The 23,641-nt window shown below is 40.6% G+C and overlaps 1 protein-coding gene across 13 annotated transcripts in view; it reads left to right on the plus strand.

Moving 5' to 3' along the window:
- Positions 1–23,641, plus strand: part of HNRNPC (heterogeneous nuclear ribonucleoprotein C) — a 59,172-nt gene that overhangs the window by 33,308 nt on the left and 2,223 nt on the right. For 7 of the 13 annotated variants that reach the window (XM_030803082.1, XM_030803081.1, XM_030803085.1 and 4 more), the window contains 6 exons: positions 1,214–1,490; positions 4,398–4,512; positions 5,104–5,151; positions 21,902–22,059; positions 23,094–23,207; positions 23,450–23,610. In XM_030803082.1, coding sequence (XP_030658942.1) covers positions 1,250–1,490; positions 4,398–4,512; positions 5,104–5,151; positions 21,902–22,059; positions 23,094–23,207; positions 23,450–23,610 — 837 coding nt within the window. In that variant the 5' untranslated portion in view covers positions 1,214–1,249. The remainder of the gene's footprint in view (positions 1–1,213; positions 1,491–4,397; positions 4,513–5,103; positions 5,152–21,901; positions 22,060–23,093; positions 23,208–23,449; positions 23,611–23,641) is intronic. The other 6 variants (XM_030803091.1, XM_003260774.3, XM_030803092.1 and 3 more) reach the window with 3 other exon arrangements.

The following is a 23,641-nucleotide window of genomic DNA, read 5'->3' on the forward strand; positions in this document are numbered from 1 at the left end:
TGGCATTGTGAATCTCCATATTGTTTTTTTTGTTTGTTTGTTTGTTTTTTTTTTTTTTTTTTTTTAGACGGAGTCTCGCTTTTTCATCCAGGCTGGAGTGCAGTGGTGTGATCTCGGCTCACTGCAAGCTCCGCCTCCCGGGTTCACGCCATTCTCCTGCCTCAGCCTCTCCGAGTAGCTGGGACTACAGGCGCTCGCCACCAGGCCCAGCTAATTTTTTGTATTTTTAGTAGAGACGGGGTTTCACCGTGGTCTCGATCTCCTGACCTCGTGATCCGCCTGCCTCGGCCTCCCAAAGTGCTGGGATTACAAGCGTGAGCCACCACGCCCGGCCAGTGAATCTTCATGTTGTTATGATAGGATTGAGCCTCCATCACATACATAAAGACAGATAATTTTTGGTTTTAAATAATTCGTGGAAAGTTGTATATTTTTCTTTAATTCCCCAATCCTTAATTTGATTCATGCCAAGTTCCACTGGCTAGTTTTATCATCATCACCATCCGATGTTATTGAATGTCCTATGTTTTAGGTCATATAAAAAGTAGCCTTGGAGTCACTGCAGTCTGTAAAAAGATGGTATTGATACTTAATGTATCTAACGCATACTGCAGAGTAATTGAAGTATCTGGAAATAGGTTTTTCCAGTGTAAATGAATTGATTCTATTTATTGCCTTTCGAAGAAAATTAATGGGTAAGTTTAAGCTATCCATATTAATCTAGCTAATGAATGGCTTGGGACAGATTGGACGTTTGCTATGCTGTGTGTATATATACAGAACCGGTACTGAGTCAAGATTATTGATGGCAGGGAATAGTTAGCATGACCTGTAATGTGAAAAACAGCAGAAACTGGTGTCAGAGAATTTAGGCAATTCTAATTTGCTTGAGTACTTAGAGGAGGGCCACTTGGAATTATGTCCAAGGAAATTATATTGCCAATGATCTGCCAGGGAGAATTTTTTTTTCCCGAGAATTTAGAGTTTAGTGCTGCTGGAATAGAATGAAGAGGAAGAAGTTGAATTTCTAGAATATATTCAGAGGCTAGAGTCTCTGAATTTATTAGCAAATATATACTTAATGCTGTGAGTCCCTTTAAGTTGCCCTATACTCCGGGCAGTTAACAGTGATTCAGAGTGAGACTGGAGAATGTTTTATCAAGGAATATTGTTTTTAGCATCGGTTCACCTGTATACTTTTTTTGCTTTACAGTTTTCGCCTTTGTGAGAAACCTCATCATCAAACACAATGGCCAGCAACGTTACCAACAAGACAGATCCTCGCTCCATGAACTCCCGTGTATTCATTGGGAATCTCAACACTCTTGTGGTCAAGAAATCTGATGTGGAGGCAATCTTTTCGAAGTATGGCAAAATTGTGGGCTGCTCCGTTCATAAGGGCTTTGCCTTCGTTCAATACGTTAATGAGAGAAATGCCCGGGCTGCTGTAGCAGGAGAGGATGGCAGAATGATTGCTGGCCAGGTTTTAGGTAAGGTCTTCGTTAAGTGAATTTTTTCATTGATGATCTAATTCAGGCCTGAGTATTTCGATTCACATTTTTTTTTTTTTATGTCTGTAAAACTGACAGCCTGAGATATTCTGGATATTGCAACTATTCAGCCTAATAAAAATATATTAGGCTTATAGTTATAGTTGGCTAAGTAAAGGATATTCTTCATTGTACCATTTTGTGTAGTAGAGCTAGGACAACTCTCATTTGGCAATTGTGAGTAGGGGGAGCTGGGAATGACACTTCACAACGTAAAAACGTTGCCTAAATGGTTGTGTCCTGCCCACAGCAGACTGGAGGAGCCCTCTAGTGTTGTTGACTGCTTGTCTCCTCATTGGGGTTTCACTCCATCCCTTGGGCCGACTGCAGTTTGGCTCAGTCTTAGATTTTCTTGTCTTTTAAAATGTAATGACACCTCAGAGTACTTATTACCTATGATTTGGTTTATTCAAGCCAGAATCCAGTGTCCACATGTTTATTTGATTAGTTGTACTAGATGTCTGTTTTAACTTCTCAGTTTATGTGTACTTTGTGCCTCAGTTTCAAAATAATCACAACTTTGTTTTTACAAAATTAAGATTATTTTCAATTTTATATTTGTGATTTGGTTATTCTTTGTATACATTCTACTATGTATATTGACTCAAAGCATGGTAGGTTAGAGTTACATGAAACAATTCTTTGATAATATGTAACCAACCAGATACATAATTTGGGTCTATTTCATTGTTTTTACATCTTACTGGATTGCTTTTTCAGAAATTTAATTCTGTCTTTAGTTTTAAAACACTTTATATGGTTTCAGAGTCAGAATTGTAAATGAGGTTAATGTACCAAAACCTAAAGATTATTCATGTAATGGTGTTCGGCAAATAGATAATATATTCAATCCTTTTTTTTTTTTTTTTTTTTTTTTTTGAGACGGAGTCTAGCTCTGTTGCCCAGGCTTGAGTGCAGTGGTGCAGTCTTGGCTAATTGCAACCTCAGCCTCTCGGGTTCAAGAGATTGTCCTGTTTCAGCTTCCCGAGTAGCTGGTACTAACAGGCGTGCGCCACCACACCTGACTAATTTTTGTATTTTTTAGTAGAGATGAGGTTTCACCGAGTTGGCCAGGCTGGTCTTCAACTCTTGACCTCAGGTGATCCTTCCGCCTCGGCCTCCCAAAGTGCTGGGATTATAGGCATGAGCCCCCGGGCCTGGCCTCAGTCAGTTTTCAGTTGGTCATTTGATGAGCTCCTTTTGTATAAAAAGGGAAAATAAAAAGGATTAAGTTTAAGATACCCACATTTGGTCAGGTCCGGTGCCTCATGCCCGTAATTCCAGCACTTTGGGAGGCCTGAGTTGGGCAGGTCACGAGGTCAGGAGATGGAGACCATTCTGGCTAACACCATAAAAAACCGTCTCTACTAAAAATACAAAAAATTAGCAGGACGTGGTTCTGGGTACTGGTAATCCCAGCCGCTCAGGAGGCTGAGGCAGGAGAATTGCCTGAACCCGGGATGCGGAGGTTACAGTGAGACGTGATTGCACTCCAGCCTGGGCAACAGAGCAAATCTAAAAAATACCCACAGTCAACTAGTTAATGGTTTGAGGTGGAATTTGGAATTTGTATATTTTGGGGTATTTGTATATTAAAATGAAGCTCATTTTAATAAAAGCAGTATATATGAAAATGGAGTTACTATTGACTGAGTGCTTTAGCATGACTGGGAAGGTAAACTGAATTTTGGAGAGTTTTTGGCTTTCTGACATGGGCTTTTTAGAACAAGGAGAAGATAAATTCTTGTTTGGTAGGCAGTAGGTGGCAGAGTAGGGAGCTGGGCATATGTGTTACAAATTGTATTTGAAAACTAGGGTTGTTCCTTTGCTCTTTTATTTTTTTGGTGTGTGTAAAGATTGTTTAAGCAATTGATGAATTATTCAGAAAGCAGTTGTTAACCCAGGATATTTTACGTGCAGTACAGCTAATCCTTACTTACAAGGAAAATCTGAAGTTGACTTTGAGGATGATTTGAGGTTGTCACACTTCACTATGTGTTAATTTGTGAATTGGCATATATTTTAATATATTTCATTCTAATACATTTGTAATAATTGGAATGAACTGAACCATTCTTGGAAAGGCAACCAGTGATAGTTTTCTCTTGTAATAGTAACTGAGTGAACAGTCAGTGCCTTGAGTGGGGAGAGTTGAGTTAAAGTGGTATCTGAGGGTGGGGAGTACCAAAGACAGACTTAATGTTATGTCTCAGGAACACTTGAATGGTACAGAACAGACTACAAAGAAACGGAAGATGAAGTCTTAGCCTTGTAAAAATTTGTGAGCCTTTTTAATATTAAAAGGAGAGATGAAGCTGAGCATGATAGCTCACACCTGTGATTCCAGCACTTTGGGAGGTCAAGGCAGATCACTTGACCCCAAGAGTTCATCCCTATGAAAAATAGAAAAATTAGCCAGGCATGGTGGTCCCTGCCCCTGCTACTTGGGTGGGAGGATCACCTGAGCTTCGGAGGTCTAGGTTGTATTGAGCCATTATTGCATTACTGCACTTCAGCTTGTATGACAGTGAGAACCTTTCTTAAGGAAAGATGAGTTGTTTTGTTCCATATTTCCTAATTTATGTATCTCTGTGATTTTCTAAACTTTGTAGTTTGTATTAGCTGGGCATGGTGGTGCCCGCCTGTAGTCACAGTTACTCTCGAGGCTGAGGCAGGAGAATTCCTTGAACTGGGAGGTAGAGGTTTCAATGAGCCGAGATGGCACCACTGCACTCCAGCCTGGGCGACAAAGTGAAACTATGTCTCAGAAATAAAAAAAAATAAACTTTGTATTTTGTTTTACCCGGATACAAAGTTGTCATTAACATTTTTGCTTTTGTTTTTCAGATATTAACCTGGCTGCAGAGCCAAAAGTGAACCGAGGAAAAGCAGGTGTGAAACGATCTGCAGCGGAGATGTACGGGTCAGTAACAGAACACCCTTCTCCGTCCCCTCTACTCAGGTCCGGAACTTTATTATTTATAACTGCATTGTGTCCATCAGTGGGCATCTTCTCTTTCTGTTTTCTGGATGTGGGGAGGGTTAAGTGTACTGTGTTTTATCTGTGTATAAATAAGGTTTTATTATTTTTGTGTTAATATGTCTCTTTTTTGCCCTAGAGAAAATTTCTAGAGAATTAAAAATCCCTGAGGTTTTTGCTATTGATATTAAAGAGTAGTTTGATATTTATAGCATAACCTGAAATACTTCTACAGGATCGTTGAGCTTCTAAGAAAGACACTAGAGAGTAAGGGAAGAAGTGTGGTATAAGAATGTTTAGTTTACCATTCTGTTTTTCAGTGTTTAGTTTAGCTATGTCATATGTGGAAATCTTAGCGAATTTTAACCTGAATTACCAATTTGACCGCTACATTTCCAGTGGTCTAAGGTGATTGGAATTGAGTGATTTATTGTATGAATGATTGGGGATCATTCAGTGCTAATCTTGTTGATCTATTTGTTGTGGTTTATTTGGCATGGTTCTCCCCTCACCTGATGTTGTGAATTAGTAGCAACATTTCCAAATTAACCCTTTTCGGTATTTATTTTTCAGCTCCTCTTTTGACTTGGACTATGACTTTCAACGGGACTATTATGATAGGTATGTTAAAATGTTTTGTATTTCTACTAAACAACTATTTAGTGAGAACCATTTTGTTTTTCTGGTTTGTGGTGATGAACATCAAAGGTGTTTTCAAACATATTCCCTTTCCTCCAAAACAAAAAAACAGCTTTTTCTAAATCATGGCCTTGAATGCCATGTTAAGATGCTGTGGTTGAGCATCCTTAATGCATCATCAAAATGTTTTTTTTCATTTGACATTAGTGGTTTCCTCAGATTTTTTTTTTTTTTTTTTTTTTTTTTTTTTGAGACAGAGTCTTGCTCTGTTGCCCAGCCTGGAGTGCAGTAGCGCGATCTCAGCTCACTGCAAGCTCCACCTCCTGGGTTCATGCCATACTCCTGCCTCAGCCTCCCGAGTAGCTGGGACTACAGGCGCCCACCACCACAGGCAGCTAATTTTTTTGTATTTTTAGTAGAGACGGGGTTTCACCATGTTAGCCAGGATGGTCTCAATCTCCTGACCTCGTGATCTGCCCGCCTCGGCCTCCCAAAGTGCTGGGATTACAGGCGTGAGCCAGCGCGCCCGGCATGATTTTTTTTTTTTTTTTTAAAGACGGAATCTTGCTCTCGTCACCAGGCTGGAGTGAAGTGGCGTGATTTTGGCTCACTGCAACGTCCGCCTCCTTGGTTGAAGCAATTCTCCTGCCTCAGCCTCCCAAGTAGCTGGGGTTACAGGCATACACCACCACTCCCGGCTAATTTTTGTATTTTTAGTAGAGGCTGGGTTTCACCATGTTGGCCAGGCTGGTCTCGAACTCCGAACTCAGGTGATCTACTTGCCTTGGCCTCCCAAAGTGCTGGGATTACAGGCGTGAGCCACCGTGCCCGGCCATTTCCTCAGATTTTTATAGTTACGTGTGAACATTTTGAAAACTAAGGAGTTTTGTAATTCTTTATTTTTACTTTTGTTGAAATTTTTGAAATTCTTAAAAAATAAAAATCGGCTGGGCACGGTGTCTCACACCTGTAATCTCAGCACTTAGGCCAAGGCAGGTGGATAACGAGGTCAGGAGTTCAAGACCAGCCTGGGCAATATGGTGGAACCTAGCCTCTACTAAAAATACAAAAATTAGCCAGGAGTGGTGGCGTGTGCCTGTAGTCCCAGCTATTTGGGAGGATGATGTAGGAGAATCACTTGATACTGGGAGGTGGAGGTTTCAGTGAGTTGAGATCGTGCCACTGCACTCCAGCCTGGGTGACAGAGTGAGACTCCTCAAAAAATAAAATAAAAATCAATGCAGAACTTACAGTTGAAAATAAATCAGGACATTTCTTTACTAGTGAACTTAACCCATTTATTCCTGAGATTGCAATTTTTTGAATTTTTGCAATCAGACCCTGGTAATGACCTAATGCAGTAGGATATAAATAACTCCGACAAGCTTAGCATTCCAGTAATGGAACATTAGGCATAGATGGGTTAATTATTGGTCAGGTGTCTTGAAGGCACTGAAGCCCAGTGAGTTTGTCTGAAGCATCTGCCCTTTACCCTTCCAGCACATGGTAATTGCTTGACCACATTTAAAATACTCATGCCAACTTCTCCTATAGGGATTCTTACACAACTGGTCTTATGCAGACTTTCTTAAGTACTAGTATATTTTTCAGTGCTTTCTATGCATTCTTTTGTCCAGTCAGAGTTGAGAATCATTAATAAAAGATTAAGGATGTGGTTGTGTTTCTGTGTATTATTATCCTATTTCTTTGTCATGGCTCAAATCAGACCAGTTTAATAAAGTCACACTTTCGTTGGTATAATTTCAGGGATGTCATGGACTCTTAGTTGATGTTTTTTATGAGTGTATCAAGTTCTAGCAGTGTACAGTGACAGTCTTTTTGAAAATAGTTCTCATTAAAAGTCTTTTCTTGGCAAGGCACATTGTGAATGGGGAAATTTGAAAATTTGAGCGGGGAATTTGGAAAATATTAGTTGAGACAATGAGATATATACTGCAGGGAATCTAAAGAAGTCACGTTTGCAGAAATATCTTCACACTTCTTACCAGTGCCATCGGGTCTTAAATTGGTGGCCTCTTCAGTTTTTCAGTAGACAACAATATATTAGGTTTGAGCAAAAGTAATTCTGTTTTTGACACGTCTTTGAACGGTAAAAAGCAAAACCGCAATTATTTTTGCACCAGCTGATACTAGTAGTTACTGTCTGATATATTGCTGCATATTATAGTCAGTGAAAAGTAATGTCTTCTGTTGTTCTAATGTCAGCCAGTAGATAATGATTACTGATAACTAGTGGAGCAACTAGATAATAGCTGGCAAAGAGCTGACTTTTAGAGTACTGAGATCTTTGTTGGGAAAATGAATTTTAGGAGGTGTCCACATGATGGGAACTTACTCAAGTTGGGTTGGAGAATTGAGGAATTGAGTCTGTGTCTTATGATAGATGTTAATGAAGGTGAAAGGGGGAGGAGTGTTTGGTTAGTGGGGAGAGGGGCAGATACAGGAGTTTTTTGTTGGTTTGGAAAATGTTAGGTCAGTTTGGACCTGGGAAATAGGTTGGGTATGACCTGGTGGAATAACAACTTAGAAAAATGGTATTAATATCTTCTCAGAAGTCATTCTGAAGATTCATTATAAGGTTTAGAATTTTATTCTAAATGGTAACATAGCGATACTGCATTGACTATGTTAAATTGTTTAATAAAAGAAGATGGGAAATTGGCTCTGAGTGAAAGCTCTGGGTCTTCTTACGTAAATCGGAGTAAAAATCACTGTCCACTGTTTTTTTTTTGTTTTGTTTTTGAGACGGAGTCTTTTCTGGCACTCAGGCTGGAGTGCAGTGGGTTGGTCTCGGCTTACTGCAACCTCTGCCTCCTCCTGGGTTCAGGCGACTCTCCTTCATTCTCCCAGGTAGCTGGGATTACAGGTATGCACCACCACACACAACTAATTTTTGTATTTTCAGTAGAGACAGTGTTTGTCCACGTTGGCCAGGCCAGTCTTGACCTCTTGACCTCGGTTGGTCCACCCGCCTGGGCTCAAGGGATCTTCCTGCCTTGGCCACGCAAAGTGCTGAGATGACATGTGTGAACCATTGTGCCTAGCCCCCTTTTAATATTCATTTGAAGGCACTGGTTTTGTTTTGCGAAAGGTGTTGTAATAAAAGTGAAGTTTTATCACAATGTTGGGAATGCACAAGTATTCAAAGCTATAGTTATTGAGTCTTTTAAGCCAGATTGGGAAGTACTCTAAAAATAGGTGTGTAAGTCCTTAGGTAGGCTGGCATATACATGAAATTGATGTTCGTCAACAGCTACTCTGGTACTTTTTTTTTTTTTTTTTTTTGGAAACGAATCTCGTGCTGTCTCCCAGGCTGGAGTGTAGTGGTGCGGATCTCGGTTCACTGCAACCTCAGCCTCCCGAGTAGCTGGGATTACAGGTGCACACCACCACACCCAGCTGATTTTTTGTGTTTTTAGTAGACATGGGGTTTCACTATGTTGGCCAGACTGGTCTCGAACTCCTGACCTGGACTTCATGGTCCACCCACCTTGGCCTCCCAAAGTGCTGGGATTACAGGTGTGAGCCACTGTGCCTGGCCCAACCTGGCACTATTCTTATAATTCTTTAAAAATTTCTCATAAAAGGCTTGATCTATATGTGTTTTCTGATATATGTGCCACATATGTGCCACAAATACTAGTGTTTTCATACTAAAACTATTATCTAGATATAGATAAACTAGATATATTTTCTTCAGATTGTAATAAGTTGGAATCCCCCTTTCCTTAAAATTGATCACCCATGAAATTGTTCTCAAATTACATAGTGGTGATATTGCAGAACTAATAAAAACCATGGAGTGGCACCCTTTTAAATGGTGAATTTTATGGTATGTGAATGACATTTTGATTGAAAACGGATGCGACACTACAGTTGAAAAGGGATACATCACTGACTAATGGACAGTCATTCTTGTCATATCTCGTGGACTCTACAACAGGATACTTGCCAGTTAGAGACATAGATGAAACACCTCTGGTGCTACCAGCCTCAAAAGATAACTCTTACGCCTGAGGATGGACACCTTTTAGAATTAAAAGAACTCTCAGTCATTGTGGGACATCTTGCTAGCCTTCACAGAGACTGATTTACTGTCAGCTCTTTTCTTGAGTCTTCTCATCTCTCTCCTTTTTTTTTTTTTTTTCCCTGTTTTTTTGAGACAGAGTCTTGCTCTATTGCCCAGGCTGGGGTGCAGTGGCTCGATCTCGGCTCACTGCAACCTCCACCTCCCAGGTTCAAGTAATTCTTCTGCATCATCAGCCTCCCAATTAGCTGGGGTTACAGGTGCCTGCCACCATGTGTGGTTATTTTTTTTTTTTTTATTGTTAGTAGAGACGGAGTTTCACCATGTTGGCCAGACTGGTCTCAAACTCCTGATCTCAGGTGATCTACCTACCCCGGCCTCCCAAAGTGCTGGGATTACAGATGTGAGCCATTGCTCCTGGCCTCTTTAATTCCTATTTGCAGAACTTTGGGCGACATGAAATAGAAACTGCCAATAAATTTGGCAGGTTTGATAACAGGCTTTATTATGACAGTGGAGACATGGTGAATACTTGGTGAGCAAGAAACCTGGTTCAAAAAGACTGGTTTAGTTCAATGGTCTTTCTGAGGACTTTTTAAACTTAGCACATTTCGTATGTGGTGCATGACTAGTAATACAGTATATAACTTAACTGGAGTATGAAATTCTTAGAGGTTTTCAGAGTGCTGTTATTACTCCATGGCTAAGTATATTAATATGTCAGTGCATTAGAAATAGACAAATCTTCAAGAACTCACAGGTCAAAGATGACACATGTAACAAAGATTGAGTTGTGAGGGGCCTTGAGGTGTTTGGGGAGCAGCCAGCTGTAAAAGAAAATTGTAAAGAATGTTAGTGGTAAAGGGCTTTGTATTACATGTTCTGGGATTGTGTCCTATAGATGATATTTTAGAAACAGCCCTGTGGCTGGAGGAAAAAGATGTGTTAAATGGCGAGGAGGTTGGGAGAATTTCTGAAGTAGATTGGTCTTGATGTGATTGGTTGGACTAAAGGTATGAAAGTAGGTGCTTGTAGGAAAATAATAGTCAAAAGCTGAGATTTTATCTTTTGTCAGTAGATGATAGATTATGCCATTAATGGTTACATGAAGGGAGGTTTCACAGTTTGTGCTGTCAGAATTTCGAGGAGACAAGCAATTTTGCTGCTGGTTTTATTCTACCTGACTTTTCTAGGAATGTATCTTGGTAGAGAAAATTAGTTGAAATGTGAAACCATTGAAATTCAAGACAGACCCGTCAAACCATCATTTCTTCAACTATTAATCGCCCTAATTTTGTTCTGGGCACACAAAGCCTGAGGCTTTGGATTAACATAGAATATGGGTTGAAGGAGAACCTTCATCTTACTGAGTTTAGATTAGCAGACACTTTGACCTTTTCTATTTTTCAGATGTTTTTGAGTAACACTGTACCTGAGAGATGGGTTTGTTTATATATATGTATGAAGGGAGAGAGTGCCAAAATACTTAAGGTTATTTGAAGTTTGAAAACTGGGGACATTCTGCATTGAAAGGCATGTGTTTCAGAGAGCAGGAGACTTCTAGGCTACTTTGAAAAGCTAACAGATGACTCTGAGAGGTGTCATTTTAGGTGGAGAGGGCACTGTGGGCTTGGAAGTTTTGGATTTGCTCACAGTTCCACTATTAGTTACATCTTTCTTTTGGGAACCTGTGTATCATACATATAGGTGCCAGAAGGATTTTAGATGGTGACATGGATTAGTATACACTTTCGGGATAAATCCGTTATTAGTCTTTTTTGTTTGTTTTTTGTTTTTTGAGACCTGATGTGGCTCTGTTGCCCAGGCTCAAGTGCAGTGGCGCATCACGGCTCACTGCAGCCTCTGCCTCCTAGGTTCAAGCAATTCTCCTGCCTCAGCCTCCTGAGTAGCTGGGACTACAGGCGCGTGCCACCATGTCTGGCTAATTTTTGTATTTTTAGTAGAGATTAGGTTTCGTCATGTTGCCCAGGCTGATCTCGAACTCCTGAGCTCAAGCAGTGTGTCCACCTTGGCCTCCAAAAGTGCTGGGATTATAGGCGTGAGCTACAGCATCTGGCTGGACTTAAATTTTGCTAAATATTTATTTCTTAGTATTCCTTTTAGATTAGTTTCTTCTGTGTCCTAGACTCGTTTAGTAGGTGGGAGATATTTCTTTGTAGGAGAGGCATTTGGGTCTCAATCAATCTACTGTATGACTGAGTTGAGTGGTCTGATTCCATTTTTACCCAACACTAAGGTATCCTGGTGTTTTATGAATCTTCTTGAGGGCATTCTTCAGGTAGATTTTGTTAGCCTCCTTTGGTGTTGCTTTTCTTTCTGAGATGGAGTCTCACCCTGTTTCCCAGGCTGGATTGCAATGGTGAGATCTTGGCTCGATGCAACCTCTGCCTCTTGGTTTCAAGTGATTCTCCTGCCTCAGCTTCCGGAGTAGCTGGGATTGCAGGCACGCACCACCACGCCCGACTCTTTTTTTTTTTTTTTTGTATCTTTAGTAGAGATGGGGTTTCACCATGTTGGGCAGGCTAGTCTCGAACACCTGACCTCGAGATCTGGCCGCCTCAGCCTCCCAAAGTGCTAGGATTACAGGCGTGAGCCATCACGCCCAGCTGGTGGTTTTTTTTTTTTTTTTTTTTTTTTTTTTTTTTTTTTTTTGAGACGGAGTCTCACTCTGTCGCCCAAGCTGGAGTGCAGTGGTGTGATCTCCCAAAGTGCTGGGATTGCAGGCGTGAGCCACCGCACCCGGCCTGGTGTTGCTTTTTCTTTCCTTCATTTAGCTTTATTGAGATTTAATTCATATACCATAAAATTCATTCATTTAATGTATACAGTTCAGTAAATTCAGAGTTGTGCAGTTAGGAACATGATCTGATTTTAGAATATTCTATCACTACAAATTATTTCTGTGTGGATTTGCATATTTTGGGCATTCATATAAATGGAATCATACAATATGTGTCTTGTGACTGGCTTTGTCTGCTTAGAATATTTTCATGGTTCATCCATGTTGTACCATGTATCAGTACTTCTTTCATTTTATGGTTACTACATTTTGTTTGTTCTTTAATCGGTTGATGGACATTTGAGTTTTTTGGTACATCTTTAAAAATGCTGCTATGGCCAGGTGCAGTGGCTCCCGCCTGTAATCCCAGCACTTTGGAAGGCCGAGGCAGGCAGATCATGAGGTCAGGAGATTAATACCATCCTGGCAAACACGGTGAAACCGCATCTGTACTAAAAATACAAAAAATTAGCTGGTCCTTGTGGCGGGCGCCTGTAGTCACAGCTACTGGGGAGGCTGAGGCAGGAGAATGGCGTGAACCCGGGAGGCGGAGGTTGCAGTGAGCCGAGATCGCGCCACTGCACTCTAGCCTGGGCGACAGAGCGAGACTCTGTCTCAGAAAAAAAAAAAACAAACAAATTCTGCTATGGAGATTGGTATGCACATTTTTGTATGGTCATGTGTTTTCATTTCTTTTGAGTATATATACCTAGGAGAAGTGCTGGGTTGTATGGTGATTATATGGTCAACCTGACCAACAGCCAAAAGTGGCTGTTCCCTTTTATATTCCCATCAGTCATGTGGAAGGTTCCAGTTCCTCCACTTACATTCGTATCTGTCTTTTGCTTTTATCCATTCTGGTCTAGTGAGAGTGTAGTGGTATCAGTCAGGATTTAATTGCATTTTGTTTAAAAATGTCTTTTCATGTGCTTTCCAGCCCCCCTTTTTTTTTTTTTTTTTGTGACGGAGTCTCGCTCTGTCACCCAATCTGGAGTGCAGTGGTGCGATCTCAGGAGCCCTGACTCTTGAGGTCACACCATTTCTCCTGCCTCAGCCTCCCGAGTAGCTGAGACTACAGGTGCCCGCCACCACACCCGGCTAATTTTTTTGTATTGTTTAGTAGAGACGCGGTTTCACCATGTTTGCCAGGATGGTCTTGATCTCCTGACCTCGTGATCTGCCTGCGTTGGCCTCCCAACGAGCTAGGATTGCTGGGATTACAGGCATGAGCCACCGTGCCCAGCCCAGCCATTTGTTTACTCTTCCGCAAATGTATTCAGATTATTACCCATTTTTTGTATTAGGTTGTAGGATTAGTTGTAGGATTCGTTATATATTCTGGAAACAAGACTCTGAGTACAACATCTGATACTGTTTGAAAATTTTAACTGTTTCTTATAATTCCACCATCCTGCTCTGTAGTTATAGGAGATATGTAACTATCCCTTTGTGCTAAGTCGTTTTGCAGAGTTTTTAAGAATTATGGGTTTTTTAATAGACTGAGTAAATTATAGATTACTGGACTCTGGAAATTATATATAAGCGGTAGATGGAAGTTTGTGGAGGCAATAAACTAGAACATTGCTTGCTGTTCAATAGAACATTTAAGTTCAGTGCCCATATGTGACTGATAGTGCAGGTCTAGAATGCTGCAAAAATCAGTTTTACTGGGTAGAATGAGTCTAGAGTTGTGTAAGTTATAGGAAATGTAATGACTAAAGCCTACTCTTCAGGAAGGAAATAACCCAGACTGCAGTTGTAGAGCGAATGTTGAAAGAGTAAATAGGAGAAAGTCATCTGTAGAAATAAACTGGTGTTTGTGATGTCCTTACAGCAGGCATATGATATCAGCTCCAAATTCACATTCATCACAGGCACAATAGCTGTGTTTTTTGCATGTTTTTTTTTGAGACAGGATCTTGCTCTATTGCTGAGGCAGGAGTGCATTGGCACGATCTCAGCTCACTGCACCCTTTTCCTTCCGGTTTCAAGGGATCCTCTTGCCTTAGCCTCTCCTGAGTTCCTGGGAATACTGGTGCGCCACCATACCTGACTTTTTTTGTGTGTTTTAGTAGAGACAGGATTTCACCATGTTGCCCAGGCTGGTGTCGAACTCCTGGTATTAGCCACTGGGCCTGGCCGATAGCTGATTTTTTTTTTTTTTTTTAAATAAATACCTTGAAAATAGATTGAATTTTTTGGTAAAGTATGATATTCAACTTTTATCTGATTTTCATTGGGAAGTCCTCTGCCTTGATCTTTATGAAGCTAGAAAATCAAAACACCAATCCTGGCTTTTCAGCTATTATATAGATAGTGTTCGGTTTGTTACACGTTGTTGATTGTGTGATTTATGGATTATTATTTCCTAGAAGTTAGTTGGGAACTTCATTTATTTACTCAACAAATATTTGTTATGATCCTGCTGTGAGGCATTGTATATATAAGAAATAGAGGCCGAGAGTGGTGGCTGACGCCTGTAATCCCAGCACTTTGGGAGGCCGAGGCAGGTGGATCACCTGAGGTCAGGAGTTCGAGACCAACCTGGCTAACATGGTGAAGCCTCATTTCTACCAAAAATACAAAAAATTAGCTGGGCGTGGTGGTGGGCGCCTGTAGTCCCAGGCTGAGGCAGGGGAATCACTTGAACGCGGGAAGTGGCCTCAGAGAAAAGGGGTTGGGTTAAAGACATCACGTGAAGCATAAGGCATAATGTCTTTAGCTTTTACTTCCAATGAGATGGGAAGCTATTAGAGGGCTTTGCGAGGAGAATGGGAGGGTCTTATTCATATTTTAACAAGATCACACTTTATGAGAAAGATAATGGGTTGGCTGTTCAGAGAAGCAGTGATTTTTGGTGGGACCAGAGAAATGTCAATGGGAGTGATGAAAAGCAGATGGATTTTAAAGGTGATGATAAGAAATTTGCTTATGTTGTGAGGCCTGAGGGAGGAATCAGAGATGTAGCCAGCGTTTTTGTCTGGACAACTGGAATTATGGAATTTACAGTGACAGTGATTGGGAGGAGCTAAGGTGAGGAGCAAATATCATAGATCAGTTGTGGACATGTTAAAGTAGATCCATTTGGAGAGATATTAAGTAAGCAGTTTTTTATATCATTATAAGGGAGTCATCTGCTTAGAGTTTATAAAACCACAATACTGGATGAGTGGAAACAGAAGAGAGATTCTGGGGGTACTGTGACCTTTAAAGAATGTGGCGATAAGGAAGAAATGAGCAAAGGAGATTGAAAATGCCAAAATGAAAAAAATGGAGAAGCATGAAGTATCTTGGAAGCTGTATGAATATATGTCAAAAGAGTAGAAAGGCAAACGAGGTCTGTCATGTCATTAATAGTTGAAGTAGTATGAGAATGTAGAAAACGTCTTTTTGAATTAGCAGTGTCATTGGTGACCTTTGACAAAGGTAGGCACTGGTAAAGGCAGAAATCTTAGAGATTTCAAGTGAATGGAAAGATAGAAATTGGAGTCGGCATAGAAAACATACAATAAATCACCCTTTTGGTGTATAATTCCTACATCAGATTTGATTTACAAAATGCATAGTCATATAACCATAACTATAACTAAGATAGAAATAGTTCCCAATTCTCTGCAGTCTGTTCCCTAGCAATCATATCTGTTCCTTAAAAGGAATTTTATTGTAAGTGAAAGAGCTTTTTACTCTTCTATGTTGATAAAATGAGAATTTTAGAAATACATACTTTTTTTTTCTCTTTTCTTTTCTTTTTTCCTTTTTTTGAGAAAGAATCTCGCTGTGTTCCCAGTCTGGAGTGCAGTGGTGCCGTCTTGGCTTACTGCAACCTCCACTTCCTGGGTTCAAGTGATTCTCCTGCCTCAGCCTCCCAAGTAGCTGGGATTACAAGCACTCACCACCATGCCCAGCTAATACTTGTATTTTTAGTAGAGATGGGGTTTCACCATATTAGCCAGGCTGGTCTTGAACTCCTGACCTCATGATCTGCCCACCTCGGCCTCCCAAAGTTCTGGGATTACGGGCATGAGCCACTGCACCCAGCAATTTTTTTTCTTTGTCTCACAGGCTGGTCTCGAACTCTTGGGCTCAAGCGATCTGCCTGCCTTGGCCTTCCAAAGTGTTGGGATTACACATGAGAGCCACTGCATGTGACTCAATTTCAGGATTTTTTTGAGACAGAGTTTCGCTTTGTCTACCAGGCTGGAATGCAGTGGTGCGATCTTGGCTCACTGTAACCTCTGCTTCCCAGGTTCAAGCAGTTACCGTGCCTCAGCCTCCTGAGTAGCTGGGACTATAGGTGCATGCCTCCACACCCTGCCGACTTTTTTGTATTTTAGTAGAAACTGGGTTTCACCATGTTGGCCAGGCTGGTATCTTAACTCATGCTCTCAGGCAATCCACCTGCCTCGGCCTCATGAAGTGCTAGGATTACAGGCATGGGCTACCACGCCCAGCCTCAATTTCAGTTTTTTAAAAAATAAAATTGCACCACGTTGTCAGTTTAAAATGTTATCTTTGGTAAAGATCGACGCTGACATACGGGAGTACGTGTATTGTTGAAGACGAAAAGCCAGGGATTTTTTTTTTCCCTTTCTTAAAACAGTCTTGAATCCAGTCAGGTTTCTGAATTGAGGATTGATCTAGGACTCAAGCAACCTGCATGTTACAGACTAGATTCTTTTTTTTTTTTTTTTTGAGACGGAATCTCGCTCTGTCACCCAGGCTGGAGTGCAGTGGCGCGATCTCGGCTCACTGCAAGCTCCACCTCCCGGGTTCACGCCATTCTCCTGCCTCAGCCTGTCTGAGTAGCTGGGACTACAGGCGCCCGCCACCATGCCTGGCTAATTTTTTGTATTTTTAGTAGAGACGGGGTTTCACCATGTTAGCCAGGATGGTCTTGATCTCCTGACCTCGTGGTCCGTCCGCCTCAGCCTTCCATAGTGCTGGGATTACAAGGGTGAGCCACCGCGCCCGGCCGACTAGATTCTTTTGGACTCAAAGTTTTCAAGTGCATTTTCAAATTGTCTTCCCATGAAATGTCTGGTTTTGTGTTAAGATAGTTTCCTAATGAAACCATGAAGACACACCACATTTGCCCTTAATATGGAACATTTCATTAAGATGTCAAATTTTATTCCTCTTAAAATAAGTATATACATTTAATGTATTTTTTCTTCTCTCTTTCCAAGTTGTCAGTGGAGCCATTTTCAATCAAATGGCTTAGAATTTACAAAAATATCCCTAAATACTAATATTTTTAACTCTTTCTGATAGAATATTACAGAACCAATTATTGATTGATGCCATTGGCTCAGTATAGGAGCTATTGCTACCTATTCTTTGGTAGTAGGGATGTTTGTGGTGTTCCCCAACCCGTATCAGTGATCTTTGGACAAGGCTAACCCAACAATGTGGTAATAACCTATTTCCATTTTTTCCCTTAATTACCAGAATTGTATTTAAAAATTATGTTAGAGTTTCCCCATGTGGTGCATACCTTGTGTAGCTCCAGTGGTGAGCAAATGAGCATACTGGTTTACCATTTAATCCTTTTATATTTTAAGTGAGTGGTGCATGCAGTTGGTAAACTGGTGCTAGACTAACCAAGACAGCATGTTTGTGGTGAAGTACTTGCAAATAACGTTAGAAATCATCGATTTCAGTTTAGAAATAAAACACAAGCTGCAAAAATTTTGCTGGTTGATCTATTTTTAAGCACAAAATCAAGAATTCCAACTACGTTACGAACATTTTCGAGGCAAGGACTACTTCCTCAGATGTGAATGAGAGTCCCATTTCTGCCTGAGCAGCATTCTTTGTAACTAAAAGCCCTATCGGCTGAAATATTTTGAAATATTTTTCTTCAGAAAGGTAGAGAATTTATATCAGTTTTTTTATGTACATAGTTAAGTTTGAGGCAGATGTCTGTCATCAATTGGTAGTTCATTTAACTAGTATTTACTGGAGATAGAATGGAAAGAACTGCTCCTTTGGTTCTCTTAATTTTTGTTTTGAGACGGAGTCTTACCCTGTGATCCATGCTGGAGTGCAGTTGTGGGATCTTGACTCGTTATGAACTCCACCTCTTAGGTTCAAGCGATTCTGTCCCTCAGCGCCCCCCCGCCCCATACCTGGGGTTATAGGAGTATGCCACCACACCTGGCTAATTTTTTGTATTTTTAGTAGATGCTGGGTTTCACCATGTTGGTCAGGCCGGTCTCCATCTTCTGGCCTCAAATGAACCGCCTCCCAAAGTGCTGGGATTACAGGTGTGAGCCACCCAGTCCGGCAAAACAGAGTATTTCAATCTGTTCACATTTTTAAGATGAGAATCAGCTGTGGTCCATTAAGTGGTCCATGTACCAAATGATAGCTTTATTGTTAATAGACTAACTTCTACTCTGGTGTAGTGTTGACATGTATTATTAGACAGGTTTTTTGAGACCCAGGAAATGTCACTGTTTGCAGCTAGTGTCTTATGGTTAGAATTTCCATTTAAGAAGCTTCCCTTTGAAAACCTCTTCTTAGTACATGTCTTGTAATGCTTTTACTTTGGAGATTGGGGTAGACATTCTTTGTCTTTTTTTTTATTTTTATTTATTTATTTTTTTGGTGATGGGGGAGACAAAAGTTTTTACTCTGTCGCCCAGGCTGGAGTGCAATGGCTGTCTGCAACCCCCGCTTCTTTCCTGGGTTCAAGCAACTTTCGTGCCTCAGCCTCCTGCGTAGCTGGGATTACAGCTGTGCCACTGCATCCAGCTGGTGTGTTTTGTCATTTTTTCTATTTCTTTTTCTTTTTCTTTCTCTTTCTTTCTTTCTTTCTTTTTTTTTTTTTTTTAAGACAGAGTCTTGCTCTGTCACTGAGGCTGGAGTATGGTGGAATGATCTCAGCTCGCTGCAACCTCTGACTTCCAGATTCAAGCAATTCTTCTGCCTCAGCCCTCTTGAGTAGCTGGAATTACAGGCGTGTGCCACCACGCCCAGCTAATTTTTGTATTTTTCGTATAGATGGGGTTCCCCCCATGTTGGTCAGGCTGGTCTCGAACTCCTGACCTCATGATCCGCTTGCCTCCACCTCCCAAAATGTTGGGATTACAGGCAAAATACTCCACGCCTGAGTGGTGTATTTTGTCTTAATCTGTTCAGGTAATTAATGTCTCTAGAGTGTTTTAATTTCTTAATCTGACTAGAGTTTATACCAACACCATCACGTTTGATTATGGGTGCAGTTACAATTCTCCTAGAGTTTAGTCCTTGTTCCCCTGGTAAAAGATTTTAAACAGCCTAGCCTTAATCAGTAAGTAATCAGCAGCTATTGTTGCCTCATTTATTGTATAGCTTTCTTTTTTTTTTTTTGAGACGGAGTCTTGCTCTGCCCAGGCTGGAGTGCAGTGGCACGATCTTGCTCACAGCAAGCTCCGCCTCCCGGGTTCACGCCATTCTCCTGCCTCAGCCTCCGGAGTAGCTGGGACTACAGGCGCCCGCCACTACGCCCGGCTAATTTTTTGTATTTTTAGTAGAGACGGGGTTTCACCGCGTTAGCCAGGATGGTCTCGATCTCCTGACCTTGTGATCCGCCCGCCTCGGCCTCCCAAAGTGCTGGGATTACAGGCGTGAGCCACTGCGCCTGGCTGTGTAGCTTTCTCATAGTGAGAATTTCTGCTTAATTTTTAGCTGGTGCTTGAAGTAGTCATACTGAGCTTCTTAATATATATCCCTTTTAACTTAAAGGTTGTCACACTATGTATGTTTTTTTTCTATTTTCACACTTAACCCTCCTCAGCATTTTTGGAGGCAAGGACTACTTCTTCAGATGTGAATGAGAGTCCATTTCTGCCTGAGCAGCATTCTGTGTAACTAAAAGCCTTAACCGGCTGAGACTGTTACATAGATTGAAAACAAAACTGTATTACTTGCTTTATTTTGGCTATGGTCAGATGAAATAGTAGGTTTTAAAAAGAAATTCCAGTGATAGTACGCAACTAGCTAGCTAGCTAGCTCATTGGTTTCGATACGGATGCCAGTGAAGGTTAGTGGCTTAGGAGGTAAGATTAGATAATTTATTTCTATTGGACTGGGGCTTAAGCTCAGTTTAATGCTCGTGGATATGGATAACTTATTTTGATTTACCTCCAGAAATTGTCGTTAAGCAATTGGTGTTTGTGCAAGTGTTACCATCTCTCACAAAGGATATCAGTTTCTGAACACTGATATTTTATAGTTTCTGTATCATTATATTTTGAAAGATTTTGGTCAAAAAGACTAAAAGCTTTATGTCAAAATGGGAAAGTAGTGATAATAAAAAGTTATTCAGTATCTTTTTCTTTGCACTAATTCCCATGAATGGATTAAAGTAAGAGATTAACCATACTTAGGGGAAATACCAACTTTTTTTTCTTTTTTTTTTTTTCTGAGACAGTGTTACTCTGTTCCGCATTTTCCGAGTGCAGTGTTGCAGTCATGGTTCTCTTACCTCCTGGGCTCAACCTGTCTTCCCACCTCAGCTTTCCTTGCTCTTTATTAATTTAGGAAAATGTTCCTGTCCATAGCCACTCCTGGGACAAGATTAAACATTACTTTGTTGAAATAGCGTTTAAACACTTTAAGTTAATAGAGGAGAGAATTAGCAATGAGGTCTTGTAAATGTTTTCACTACAGGAAGATTGGAGATATTACAACTCAGAATAACTTGCCACCATTGTATATATATAAGAGGGAGAATCATGACAAAGATGATTAATAATACTTTTAAAGTTCTTGACTATCACATTTGTTTTTTAAGAAATCTTTGGAGTTAGGCAGAGTAGTTGGTAAGTGTATTTTTACAGAGTACCTGGGCCTTTGCGTTAAGTTAGTTGCGTTTTTAAAAAGCTTGTAGAATTGAAGACCTTTTCATATGTTGCCATAGGTTCTTACATGGAAATGACAGTGTGGAATGTAGAAAGTTTAGAACTGATGTCCATGTAAGAAGTATTTTGTTCTGTTTTGAATTTTCTCTTTACAAATGTAAGTGTACCAAGCCACTGCTTTTGTGTATCTTTATCAATCACTGGGATACTAAGTTTATTATTATAAGACATTTGAAATTAAGATTTCTAATAGAAACAGCAATTAGTTGAGCAACTAGTGTTTATTGAGTGCTAAGTGTGTACTGGCCAGTGAATTTAGACACAGGTGAGTAGTGAACAAGATAGACAGTGGTCTCTGCCCTGTTGGAATTAAGCGTAAATTTAGTTAGAAATGATACTACCTGTTTTTATGTGAGATATTTTATATCAGTAGTATTTATACCCAGCCAACACATTTTGCTATGATTCCCTCAGTTACATGAAATTGCCCTGATTTCATATATCTGAAATTTTATATGGTTCAACCTTATATCACTAGTTGTAATAATTTGTGTGCTTCTGTGGGTGAAAAGAATCAGAGATTTCGCTAATGCCATATACCACTGTTTATATACCCTTTTAATTGGAACCTTTTAAAGAGTATTTGACCTTATGTGAATTGTTTATTGTAATGTACATGTGAAAATAATAAGATCCAAACAAAGGCTATTCATTGTAATAAATGCCTTGTTAATACTGCCATTAGTACAGAGGAATCATTTATATCCAGTGCCAAAGGCCAGCCAACCATATAATTTGATATATGTATTTTCCTAAGGAAAAGTTGCTGCAGTATTACAACTATTTTATGTGCCTAGGTAAAGAAATAATGGGATAAGATTTCTAAACCCCACTATGGAGGTTTTTGCTGGCCTTCTTAATGAAATTTAATGAAAGGAAATGACTAGAGACAATATTTATTATTTATCATAAGGTCTGTTGAATTGTGCTGAGTTAATGTTAGGTTTGAACGAATTCCATTTTCCTTTTATCCAATAGGATGTACAGTTACCCAGCACGTGTACCTCCTCCTCCTCCTATTGCTCGGGCTGTAGTGCCCTCGAAACGTCAGCGTGTATCAGGAAACACCTCACGAAGGGGCAAAAGTGGCTTCAATTCTAAGAGTGGACAGCGGGGATCTTCCAAGTCTGGAAAGTGTATGTATTATTTCATTTTGTGATTTTTGGTATCTCTCGTGTTTTGAAATAGGGAAGCTAATGCAGTTAGAATATTTTTGTGCCACATGACTGTGTATTCAAAATAATGGAAGAGGCTGGGTGTGTGGTGGCTCATGCCTGTAATACCAGCACTTTGGGAGGCCCAGCGGGTGGATCACCTGAGGTCAGGAGTTCAAGACCAACCTGTCCAACATGGAGGAGGAACCCCATCTTTACTGAAAATACAAAAAATTAGCCGGGGATGGTGGTGCATGCATGTAATCCCAGCTAATTGGGAGGCTGAGGCAGGAGAATTGCTTTTACCCAGGAGGCGGAGGTTGCAGTGAGCCAAGGTCGTTCCATTGCACTCCAGCCTGGGTGACGAGCAAAACTCCATCTCAAGAAAAAAAATAAAATCCAAAATAATAGAGGAGACAAGATTGTGATTGGCCAATTCTAGACTGCAACAGCTAGGTAATTTGAAAAATGTCATTTGACTTTATGTAGTTGATGGTGTGTGTTAAGTTTCTGAGATTTTTTGTGTGTTATTTAAAAACTAAAATTCAGATAGTGTTCAGTATGTTGATTTTTTTAACTTTTCTATATTGAACTCCTCCTGTAACTGGAAATATAGAAGGCAGTAAAACATTACAGAAGGTCTGATGCAGTGGTGCGTGCCTGTAGCCCCAGATGCTTAGGGGGAGGCTAAGACCCTGGGGATCTAGGCTGTAGTGGGAGGATTTCATGAGGCCAGGAGTTTAAGTTCACTGTGATTATACGTGTGAATAGTCACTGCCCTCAGGCCTGGTCAACGTAGCGACAGCCTAGATCTAAAAGACATTAAAAACAATAAAACCATTACAGAAAGTGCTTTATAATAGAACCAAGGGCCTTTATTACTGAGAAATCTGTACTGGCTCTGTTTCTCCCTGGGTATCTCCTGTGAGCTCCTGATGTAGTCTAGTGCCAGTGTATTTGCTAACTCATATCTTCTGTACATTTGATTTTAATCCAGTATTTTGTTTATATTAAAGTGAAAGGAGATGACCTTCAGGCCATTAAGAAGGAGCTGACCCAGATAAAACAAAAAGTGGATTCTCTCCTGGAAAACCTGGAAAAGATTGAAAAGGAACAGAGCAAACAAGCAGGTAAATGGGTTTTCTGCTTGCCCTGGGTATACAGTTGGGTTAGTTACATAAGGCACTTGAAAGTACATGTTGAAATAGTGGAATATAAAGCAATGTAATATGAAACTTGGGGAGTGTGAATTGGGAAGGGCGTTTGTGTGGGAGGATTTAGATTTGTGCTGCAGTTCGTGATCCTTCGTGGGGATTGTCTACATCCTGTTGATGTTACTGCCCCTAGACAGACTTGTCCTTCTCATCCCCAGTAGAGATGAAGAATGATAAGTCAGAAGAGGAGCAGAGCAGCAGCTCCGTGAAGAAAGATGAGACTAATGTGAAGATGGAGTCTGAGGGGGGTGCAGATGACTCTGCTGAGGAGGGGGACCTACTGGATGATGATGATAATGAAGATCGGGGGGATGACCAGGTGAAAACCACGGGAAAGGAAAGAAAAAGGT

Source organism: Nomascus leucogenys, chromosome 22a, assembly GCF_006542625.1.
Source record: "Nomascus leucogenys isolate Asia chromosome 22a, Asia_NLE_v1, whole genome shotgun sequence".
NCBI classification, from domain to species: Eukaryota; Metazoa; Chordata; class Mammalia; order Primates; family Hylobatidae; genus Nomascus; species Nomascus leucogenys.